Raw genomic sequence first — 12,292 nt, forward strand, 5'->3', positions numbered from 1 at the left:
AACAACTACATTTATGAGACATCACACGAGAGTTGTGTCAAAAATGCCCGACGGTGTCTACCATTCTTGCAAATATTGATAAATATCGGAGTTATATTGCACTGTGTCAAGTGATTTACCTTGGACTTCTTCGGAGTGGTGTCTACGTTGTTCGCGATGCCGGGATCACTGGAGGTGTCCGTGCCTGGAATATGAACATTTGTTTATTATATTTATACATCAAAGATAGTATTCGGCGACTTCTCATCTGACAGTATGTTATGAGTAAAACACTCTGCATGATCTACTAGATCTAACATACATACATATCTTCACGTCTTTATCCCTTACGGGGTAGACAGAGCCAACAGTCTTGAAAAAACTGAAAGGCCACGTTCAGCTGTTTGGCTTTTTGATAGAATTGGGATTCAAATAGTGACAGGTTGCTAGCCCATCGCCTAAAAGAAAAATCTCAGGTTTATAAACCAATCCCTTAGTCGCCTTTTACAACATCCGTGGTGAAGAGATAGAGTAGTCCCATAAAACTAAATCTAACATAACATATAATGACGTCCATATCCCTTGAAAAGAGTACTGTATTAAAACAATTGCCGAAATATATACATATACATACATATTTTTCTATTTGTTTTCGTTACTAGATGGACTTTCAGTCCATTAATGTACTCTTATTTATCTTATACTAGAAGCCGCCCGCGACTTAGTCCGCGTGGAATCAATCCCGCGGGAACTCCGGGATAAAAAAGCCTGTATGTTATTCTGGGTCTTCAGCTACCTACATACCAAATTTCATCGTAATCGGTTCAGTAGTTTTTGCGTGAAAGAGTAACAAACATCCATACTGACATCCTGACATACTCACAAACTTTCGCATTTATAATATTAGTGATTTATTTATGAGGATATTACCATTACCGTTCTCGGCCGGCTTCTTCTGTTCAGCTACTCTCTTCTCCTCTTTCTCCTTCTTCTCCGGTGCTGTGGGCATCACCTTCACTGCCCCTGGCGGGGGTTTCTGGAAACACCAAACATCTATATTGAAGAATAATTTTAAAACAAGTTGGAGCCACCTGTACAACCTTTAATTTAGTTTTAAAACATTTGAAACTGAAAAAAATCTCTTCTGTCTAAATCTTATATGATATTTATCTAATTCTAACAAGGACTGTGATAAATCTAGACATTGAAGTGAACTAATAATATAGATCAGTGCACAAAAATCACAAGAATGATTCTTGAATCGGAGAAAAAAAAAGAGTTGAGATATGATTATCATTATGAGAAATGAACATCTGAAACGGTCGAGTGAAACATGTTATTGATATAATGTATAAAAATTACCTCCAATATAATATGGTAAAGGAATAATTTTATATAAAACCCCATTGTTCTACACGTTAATTAGTCTACACTTATGCTTTAAAAATTTCGCCATATTTTTTGACATAAATTTAATTGCTTTTGTCAGCGATCACGCTGAACTTTTTTAATTAATTACATACCAGATTCGTGACTCTGTTATTATTATTTGTGTTTGTAAAATATTTTGATTCATCCCCTTATTTAAAACAGTAATGACAATAGAATGTCCTCGATTTAAAAAGCGAAACATTTAAAATTGTTCTTTTTAAGATTCCAATCCAACACAAATCAAATCAAATCGATTTTTTTTTTCAAAACCGAGCTATTACAATTCAAAGTTCGAATCATCTACAGTTCCATGTTTAAAAATTTATTGTAAAGCTCCGCCCAGACAGCACCTTGTCTCCTGCCAGGTACTCGCCCTCGAGCGAGCTCGCCGACGACGCGCTGAAGGTGCCGCCAGACCGACGCCGCATCTTCCGGCCGCGTGCGAGTGAACGTCATTATAGTTCGTGTTTTGGGGGTATCGGTCGGCATAATTGTTTTACGCATAAGTAGTTGTTTAACGTAATTTGTTATATATGAAAAATTCCATCATTAAGTTTCCAGCTTAACGTGGAATTCGTGTCTTTTGGAGACTGTTGGCTCTGTCTACCCGGTTAGACGTGATATTTTTTTTTTCAATCCGAACGAAAAAATCGGCCGGCTGCGACAGTGACAAAAGCATAAAGATTATGCCAAGTAATTTTACTTTATTTTAGTTCTCATTAACTTTCATGCTCTTTTTTTAAACTCAAATATAGATAATATATATCACATCTTATTTTCTTAAGAAAAAGACAGAGCCAACCGTCTCCTAAAAACAAAACGGCAGTTATGCCAATACGAATAAAATTATTAATATAATAACGAGTATGCTTTCCGATCCCAAAACCAAGTATGTCTGTCGGAGAATACATCGTGTATTGGGCTAAAACACATCTATAGTCTAAAAGTTCAAATAACGCCATCCGTTGACGAAAATATCTTTCTAATTTTACAAGCAGCATTGCTTAATCATTTCTCTTTTTAAACAAAACTCAGTTTAAATAAAGTAAACTACACTAATAATATTCTCCGACCGGACAATGAGATATGTTAAAAATAAATAAGAAGAAGCCAATCAAAATCATTACCACAGAATATTAACTACTAAACATGCTGATTACACAGTTTAAAATACCTAATTTTCTTTTATCTTATGAAGTTCTAAATAAATCGACTAACATAACATTTAATAAAAAATTAAGGCGACTATTCACTCATCATCATCACTCTATAAATTAAGCATAAAAATCAATTGGATATGGGAGATGTTTTCCAGCGAACATGTAATTTTGATAGTGATTCAAAGAAATATGTAGATCATTCGCGCTCGCACATAAAAAAAATATATTCTCTCATTTGGTCTGAATAGTAAAATTAATTAAAATATGTTCTTAATTAGAATTAGTTATGGTAAGTACTTAATATATACAATGTAGTCTCTGCCTACCCCTCCGGGAAAGAGGTGTGATTTTACGTACATATGTATGTAGGTATATTCACCTTATCCTTGATTCCAGGTCTGGGCGCCGGCTGAGGCGGCATGGTGTGCCTCTTGGCGGCTTCGGGTGGCATCGACTCATTCTCGGCCAGTGCTGGAAAGAAGATATAATAACGTTTATTTACAACGATAGAAACGTTTAATTTTGAACTATATACAAATGTTTGTAACGTAATAAATTAAGAACTGCTGATCTGTTCTTGTGTAGGTTTTGTCAATAGAATGTTAAGTAGTTAAAGAAGAGTGAAAGCAGTTAAAATGAGAGCTTCAAGAAGTATGTGGTGTATGTTCATATTGTAATTAAAAAAAAAAAATCATAATTATAGGATGCTTCATATAATAATTGCTTAATAATTGTCAAATCTTTTGGTTTCACAACATTGGTTGACGTCAAATAAATTACTTAAAACTAAGTTTACTGCCACTTCCAAGGCGTCAATGCAGAAGAAGCGGTAGCAAACTGCACTGCAGCATTTTCTTCAAAGAAAGATCGAATTAGAAATATCGATGTAAGAGAAAGTTTATAAGCCTATACGGCACAATGTAGTTATAGTATATACAAGGAATATATAACCTACTAGGAACAGAGTGTTTATCTGTAACAGTTCGCTAATGTAAATATTTTAACTTCGTCTGGATGCTTGGGTTTATGTATAGCAGATAGTTCCGTTTGCCGTGTGAAAAAAGGACTACTCCAGCTCGTTCCCATAGATGTCGTAAAAGGCGACTAAGGGAAAAAGCTCATTAAGCCAAACAGCTGAACTCAGCTGGCTTAATGATAGAATTGAGATTCAAATAGTGACGGATTGCTAGCCCATCGCCTAATAGAAGAATCCCAAGTTTAAAAGCCTATCCCTTAGTCGCCTTTTACAACGTCCATGGGAATGAGATGGAGTGGTCCTATTGTTTTTTTTTATTGGTGACGGGAACCACACGGCACAATTTGAATCTCAATGTGGATGTTATGGTTAGCGCTAATATACACACTAAGAGAGGATTCCGCGAAATTCCCACTAAAACGGGAAATATAATATTATTTTGACGCGGGCGAATGTAAAATTGATACTATATTGTTAATAGTGTCCGTCACATATAGCCATCGCGAGCTGAATAACAAATGACAATATGATGTCATGACTGTATGAAGATTTTGCGTCTAAACGATACATGACCTATGAGATAATAGCTTGATAGTACTAAACTTAGAAGTCTAGGTCGCTAGCCGAACAATAAAAATGTATTCATACTACAAAGGATGTGTGTTTGCTTGTGACTCTTTCACGCAAAAACTTCGGGGTAGACAGAGCTAAAAGTCATCAAAAGACTGAAATACCACGTTCAGCTGTTCGGCTTAATGATAGAATTGTGATTCAAATAATGACAGGTTGCTAGCACATCGTCTACAAGAAGAATCCCAAGTCTTTTAGTATTTCCTTAGTCGCCTTATACGACATAAATAGGAAGATATGTAGTGCTGAACGGATTTTCACGAAACTTTGCTGTTATATACCTCAGACATTGGAACAACATACATACATAAAATCACGCCTCTATCCCTTTTTCTTTTTGGAACAACATTATAGGTTATTTCTTTAAAGAGACTTAAGGCGGACCTACAACATCTAGTGTAATTAAATAAAGGCTAGCTTTTGCACCCGTGTGAATAAACTAGGTACTTTTCGGGTTTATCGCGAACACACAGACAGACAGACAGCGGCTTGGGACTTTGTTTTGTAATGTATAGTTATATTGCTATCCCAAACATATTTATTTATTTATTTATGTACACAAAATTATATAGGTACCTACAGGAGCATTTAATACAGTAATTTTAAACATTGAAATACAAAATTTTGGCATACTGTATACTTGATTGATTTATATTTCAAATAAATATAAAAAATTATACTAACTAGATCCACATATGGGCAAGCAGTCTCGTAACACCATTTTCAAAAATCTCTTTACGGCACAAAAAAAAAAAAAAAAACTAGTCGAATTCGATTCTTTTTTAAACACTCGATTTAAAAAATAGAAATTCACCAAATCCTATTCGTTCGCATTTAAAAATAAATCAAATTTTTCTTTCACAACAAAAGTTAAAAGCAAATAAAACAATATAATTAATAAAAATAATTTGTCCACTCAAATTATTAAAAAAAAAGAAATCTCAATCCGTCGAATGGATCGCTCAAGACCGCGTCTCAAAATCAACTGGCTTCACACCAAGAGGTAAGGTAATCTATACGGCCCGTGTTAATTGTGAGTAAACAATATATAAATATCGAGTTGCTCGTAGACAAATCACACGCTTTACTAAGAATTTTTACACGAACTTAGGTACTGCTGAAAACTTGCATTGATGTGACTATCGGCTTTGTTTACCCCGTGACGTGACATTCGTAGTATTTATAATCTAGGTTTATATCCCTTGCGGGGTAGAAGGAGCCAACAGTCTCGAAAAGATAAAAAGGCAACCTCATATAGCTGTATGGCATAGATATAATGAGATTCAAATAGACAGGTCGCTAGCCCATCGTCTAAAAGAAGAATCTCAAGTTAATGGACTTAGTTTCCTTTTACGACATTCATAGGAAAGAGAGAAAGAGTGGTCTAATCTCTCTAGTGGTGGATTCTAAAGTGCCTGAAACCACACGGCATACGGGAACCACACGGCAAGTAAAGTATGCAGGCATATACAAAATTAACGATTAGTTCATACGCGCATCAGACTTTCCTTGGAATTACAATGCATTAACGTTAAAAAGTCGTAAGGACTGCCAATACAAACATGAGATAATTGTGAGTAAATGGTGTATTAATATCTCCTACTTCACTGTTATGTCGCCGCCGTGAGAATGGCTTTATGCAATAACTGTGTCACTCCACTCGACACACTTCGCTTTTCAGACTTAATTCATACAATTTTTCATATGACTTGTATTTTTTAACTTTTTATTATTGTTTGTTACGAATAAACTAAAATATTAAAAATATATAGTCACACAGAGCTAGATAGAGCCAACAAAATACTGAAAGGCCACGTTCAGCGGTAGGTATGGCTTAATGATGGTATGATATTCAAATAGTGGCAGGTTGCTAGCTTATAGCCTACAAATTTTAATAATCTGCGCCAGGAAAAAAGGAGCAACCAGCACACACTATGTTTTACTGCGCCACCAGAATTGTGAGCCTATTCCCTTAATCGCTATTTACGTCATCCATAGAAAAATAGAAAAGAGATGGAGTGCTCTTATTCTAAAGTGCTGTTAAATTACAATTAGTTGGCAAGACACAAATAAAATTATATTACATTACAATCTGTTAATGTCTTGTTGCGTATAAACCCATCCAAAATGCAGATCAGCGCAATGTCAATTGGGCGTATGAGTCAGTCTGTGCGTCAATGTTCAATTTCAGCCATTACAGCAAGGTCGCTAATTTATTATATTACTATGGATATGATACAACGTGTTAAGATAAACACAAGTATGTTATGTTATGCCCGCGACTTCGCTCTCGTTGGAAATATGTTTCTTTTAAATTCAGAACTTTTAGGATTATATTTAATAGTATTACATTTAAATCTGTTCAGAAGTTTTAAATATTTTATTCCTAAAAAAAATAAACCGGCGAGGTTGCATAAAGAGAGGAGAGTTATGAATGTGGATTAAGTGAAATAAGTATGCAAGGATCGTGGCAATACCTAGTAAAGATATAGTCTCTGTCTACCCCGCGAGGGATACAGACGCGACTATTTGTATGTAGACAGTATTAGTACTATGGATGAAAAAACTAAATACAAGTAGTTTTTATTTTGGTCTACCAAATCGTATGAATCATCGAATCGTTACCAAGGTCGTGAGTATGAGAAAAATATTTGTATAAATCCAAACTAGTAGTAATATATTTAGACAAATTCATTATTAACTTTGTAATTTTAAACAATAGATAGTTATTAACTTACGACTTTGTACACAAAAACGTATATTAGAGGTCGTTTAAGCCGAATTTAGAATAATTAGTTTCAACGTTATTAATTAGATAGTTTGATTAAATATTTTAATTTGATGAGACTCATTGTATGTATGTTTTAGTTGATAATGATATTTACATATAAAAATTACGCCTCTTTCCCTGAGGGATAGGCAGACTACATATTTCCATCATTTAATGATTTTATTGTTTGACACATGTGTCCAAACGTATTAATCCAGAAATATAATAAAAATTTCGGACCCCGGGTCCGCTTTGTATAAAGTTTATCTATGACTAGTTGTCCGCATCTCAGTCCCGTGGGAATTACCAAAAGAAGAAACAGTAACATTTTACTCGAGAATTTCTATTCTATGTTTGTGACAAAGTAGATCAAAAATGGTGGCATAGTTTTTGAGTTTATTCGTTACAAACAAAAATATTTAATTTAAAATGAATTGTAACTAACCCTAGAATAAGTTAAAATTAATTTTTACTAACATAATATGGATGCAAATCTGAAATAAATAATCTTTATTTATTTATTCATTAAAAAAATATTTTGTTTTTCTTTATAAGATTGGATTAAACAATCGTCATAGCCATGGCTTACTTCCTGTTTAGGGAGGAGCTTGGTATCCCTTAATTGCTGCTTACGATATCCACAGACCGAAAAATACGGCACGCTAAAAATAGTGTACAATTCATTATGTTCCCGAGTGATGTTATTTTTATAAACATTCTGATTCAGCCTGCATACTACACACGTGATATATACGAGATTTCTCATAGATTTCGCGAACACTTCACATCGGTAATGTAAACATTATCTCATCTCCCAAACTGTGTGAAAATATGCTCATTTCTCAACAACACGTGTTTAGTATAATAATAATATTATCTTGAAATCAAATATTTTATTTTCTCTCAAATTTTAAGCAGTACATCATATGATTACGAGTGGCTACCTAGACACTGCCGTACTAGGTCCAAAAATTAAACTCGGAATAAGAAGTAATTTGTATTAACAACTATAGATATACAAATTGCCAAACACTATATAAAAATTATAAAAATAACTAGAGCGCGTTTTAATATGGCAGCACGCCATCTAGTGTAAAAAATGGAAAACTAATCGGACAATGAGAGACGGGTGTCTGAATAATCAGATCAGCTTGTATCTCAGAAACACCATGTCGGACACGACTTAATACGGATTGTGTGCCGCGCGGTTTCCAATAAAGGCGATTATGGGATAGGCTTATTAACTTGGGATTCTTCTTGTAGGCGATGGGCTAGCATCCTGTCACTATTTGAATCTCAATTCCATCATTAAGCCATACAGCTGAACGTGGCCTTTCGGTCTTCTCGAGACTTTTGGCTGTCAACCCCACAAGGGGTGTAGTTTTTTGGTATCTGGATATTCTCGTTGCAATAAGGCTATATTTTTCTGAGTTTGACGTATATAAAGACACTTTTGAAGAAGCCCTTAAAAAAAAGGACGACCTTGAAATAAAGACATAGAAACACGTTAACGATAATAAACTTACTCATGGATCGGCTGCAGAACTACCTAATATCTTACCCATGGACATCGTAAAAGACGACTAAGGAATTGGACTGGTGTCGCACCATCATAACCTACAGACACTATACAGCACAGCACACTCACCGTCCATCGACCTGGTGGACAGCTGGCGGTGGGACAGCGTGCGCGTGAAGTGCGGCGGCGCGCGGCTGACGGGCGCGGCGCGCGACTCGTAGTGCGTGCGCCCGCTGTACCGGAATCGGGAGCCGAGCCGCGGGAACAGCGTGCTCGACTTGGCCGGCTCGGGGCTTGTCAGTCTGATGGACAAATTTTCGTGGTGAGGAATAAAAGTTGAGAATATGGTGTCGTGTGTTTGTTTACTGACCTTTATTATTAAAGTACGTTTAAGTAAGGGATGGGCTTATAAACTTGGGATTCTTCTTTTAGGCGATGGGCTAGCAACCTGTCGCTATTTTAATAGAGTTAAGAGTAGAGTTGGAATTTTAAATAAGTACAAACATGGTAAGAAACGTATATGCCAAATTTTTAATCTCTTGACTTTTTAATTTTCTTCCAAATATACGGTTGGAATTGACTTCTAATATTGACTCATGCCCTAATGAAGCTGAAACACTTCTTAAAAATAATGTCAGCACTTGCAATTCCAAATTCAAATTCTTACATATTGATCCTACTAACATTATTAAAACCTTTGAAGAACTTAATCTGAAAAAGTCTGAGGATCATTGGAGTATGTCGGCTGTTGTGATATATCATATTATAAATATTATAGCTGAGGACCTACCATATATATTCAATAATTATGTTGACCAAGGCATTTTTCCAAATTTAATGAAGTATAGTAAATTAATTCCAATATTTAAGAAAGGTGAAATATCGGAGCCTGGTAATTATAGACCAATCTCAATTTTACCAATTTTTAGCAAGGTGTTCGAGACAATCATGCTTAATCAAATTCAGCTTTACTTTAAGTCTTATAAATTATTTCAGTCAGCAACACGGCTTCACTGAGGGAAATAGACAACAGATGCAGGTGTGGCTCTTGCCACTTATATTCTTAATGCATGGGAAGACTCACAGGATGCCATTGGAGTGTTTTGCGATCTGACTAAAGCATTTGATTGCGTAGATCATGTAACTCTTCTGTTCAAGCTTGCTCATTACGGGCTCGACACTACTGCCGTTGAACTTATTAAATCATATCTTAGTTATAGATTGCAGACGGTAGTTTTAAATAATACAAACTCAAAAGGAGCGAAGGTATAAATAGGGGTACCGCAAGGTTCCATTTTGGGACCTTTTCTCTTACTGGTATATATTAACGACCTGCCTTGCATGATTGAGAAACAGACTGGTATCGTGTTGTTTTCAGATAATACGTCGCTAATGTTTAAGTTGAACCACATGGGAGAGAAATGGAGTGGTCCTATTCTTTTTTCTATTGGTGCCGTGTACCACACGGCACAGTCAGTCGATCGTTTACCTGAAGAAGGTGTGGTGTTCCACGCACGTCTTCCACAGCTTCTTGGCGGCGCGGTGGTTGGCCAGCTTGAAGCCTAAACCCCTTCCTCTTGCAGTCACGTCTCTCCACAAGCAGCCAGTCACACTCTCAGTCAGTCAGTCGTTTACCTGAAGAAGGTGTGGTGTTCCACGCACGTCTTCCACAGCTTCTTGGCGGCGCGGTGGTTGGCCAGCTTGAAGCCGACCGTGGACTCGAACTGCTCGAACTCGCCCGGCCTCAGCTTCACGTAGAAATTGTGACGTTTGTAGCTGATCTTCAGTATTTTAGGCCACGCGAAACGGTTGATGCGCAGTCTGTGGGGAGAGATGAGAATTTGATATCATCTAATAAACATATAATCCCTATATTTGTATATTGACGTCCCATAAAAATGCTGCAGTGTAGTTTGTTCCGCCGCTTCTTCTACACATGCGCTTTGGAAGCGGTAGTAGTTATAATTAGATTTAAGTTATGTGACGTCAATAAGTGATACCTTGCATCCAATTTTGAAAATAAATCTATTCTATTCTAAACTCCCGTTGACTGAGGTTGGAGTGGGAAGACCTAGACGAACGTATCTTGATCAAATTAAGGACGTCCTGGTAAAGGGTCAGGTCAAAAGTACCTGAAACCGCCGAGCCTGCATGAAGAGAGTTATGAATGTGGATGAAGCGAAGGAAATATGCAGAGATCGTGGCAAGTAGAAAGAGGTAATCTCTGCCTACCCCTCCGGGAAAGAGGCGTGATTTTATGTATGTATGTCTATTCTAAAAATGAAACTGGTAGATGAACACAACTCACTTGTCCCTATGGACCAACAGTCCGGACGAGCACACTCCTAGAGTGATGTCCACATTCTCCGAATCCTTGGCCGGGTGGAGGTCCACTCCATACATGGCCAACTTCTTGGCGTTCTCCAGATAATTCAGTTCGGCTTCGGCGGGCGTTTGGCCTCTGTAAAAAGAAAAAAAAAAAGAAAATGTTTATAATTTCTACACGACTATTATTGAGCATTTGAGCGCCACGAAAGAACTATAAATATAAATATAAAATATAAATTTAAATAAATATATACGGGACAAATTTCATAAATTGGGTTAGCCACGAAGTAAGTTCGAGACTTGTGTTACGAGATACTAACTCAACGATACTATATTTTATAATAAATACTTATATAGATAAACATCCAACACCCAGGCCAATCAGAGAAAGTTTGTTTCTCATCATGCCCTGGCCGGGATTCGAACCCGGGACCTCCGGTGACACAGACAAGCGTACTACCGCTGCGCCACTGTGGCCGTCATGTCAACTGTTTAATTTGAAAATAATCAAAGTTAAACATGGACAAAACTCAGTGAAAAACCAGACTGTCCCATTGCGCAGCACTCACATATATGGGATAATTTTAAAATCCATAGAGTAACGACACCCTTTATTAGGTCTCTCAATTCTCATCATCAAGCCTCGAAAAGCTGAACGTGGCCATTCAGTCTTTTCAAGACTGTTGGCTCTGTCTTCCCCGCAAGGGATATAGACGTGACCATATGTATGTATGTATGTTTATTGGGACGAGTTTAACAATGTTTAAGAGGGCTTGGGTTTAACTATAGACACGAGATCCAGCGAGTAGCCGCCAAAGTGGTCCAAAGGCGAAGGCCCGAGGCTTATATAGGGCTCCGGGGGGGAGATCACAGCTGCACGACTTCACAAAACTACCATCAGCCAAATGAGCAACTTCCTAACGCCACCTAGATACAAATGCACGAACTATTTGAACCAATTGTTCTAACTAGCGCCATCTAGTGACAAACCTGTGAGTTTTGTGCAGCTCAATGAGTTTTCCCTCCAATTCCGGCGTGCACGCTGAAGGCGGCACCAGTTTCAGCTGCTTGCAGTGAGCGGCGTCAGCCTGTGATTCCTCAAAGTCTCCGATCTCTGATTGGAGAAGGTAGACCTAGCGTCACCCGTATGAGCAACTTGCTAACGCCATCTAGATACAAATGCACGAACTATTTGGACCAATCATGCTAACTATCTAACGCCATCTAGATACAAATGCACGAACTATTTGGACCAATCATGCTAACTAGCGCCATCTAGTGACAAACCTGTGAGTTTTGTGCAGCTCAATGAGTTTTCCCTCCAATTCCGGCGTACACGCTGAAGGCGGCACCAGTTTCAGCTGCTTGCAGTGAGCGGCGTCAGCCTTTGATTCCTCTAAGTCTCCGATCTCTGATTGGAGAAGGTAGACCTACCGTCACCCATATGAGCAACTTCCTAACGCCATCTAGATACAAATGCACGAACTATTTGGACCAAT

At 37.3% G+C, this 12,292-nt stretch overlaps 1 protein-coding gene across 4 annotated transcripts in view; it reads right to left on the reverse strand.

Moving 5' to 3' along the window:
• The window catches only part of LOC106143468 (protein 4.1 homolog), an 84,697-nt gene that overhangs the window by 15,360 nt on the left and 57,045 nt on the right, over positions 1-12,292 (reverse strand). For 2 of the 4 annotated variants that reach the window (XM_060951372.1, XM_060951371.1), the window contains exons 1-7: positions 11,784-11,916; positions 10,774-10,926; positions 10,101-10,286; positions 8,595-8,767; positions 2,950-3,041; positions 910-1,015; positions 120-184 (exon numbers count right to left, since the gene is read on the reverse strand). In XM_060951372.1, the coding sequence (XP_060807355.1) occupies positions 120-184; positions 910-1,015; positions 2,950-3,041; positions 8,595-8,767; positions 10,101-10,286; positions 10,774-10,868 (717 nt within the window). In that variant the 5' untranslated portion in view covers positions 10,869-10,926; positions 11,784-11,916. Of the gene's footprint in view, positions 1-119; positions 185-909; positions 1,016-2,949; positions 3,042-4,860; positions 5,009-8,594; positions 8,768-10,100; positions 10,287-10,773; positions 10,927-11,783; positions 11,917-12,292 lie in introns of those variants that run through there. The other 2 variants (XM_060951374.1, XM_060951373.1) reach the window with 2 other exon arrangements.

Source organism: Amyelois transitella, chromosome 24 (assembly GCF_032362555.1).
Source record: "Amyelois transitella isolate CPQ chromosome 24, ilAmyTran1.1, whole genome shotgun sequence".
NCBI classification, from domain to species: domain Eukaryota; kingdom Metazoa; phylum Arthropoda; class Insecta; order Lepidoptera; family Pyralidae; genus Amyelois; species Amyelois transitella.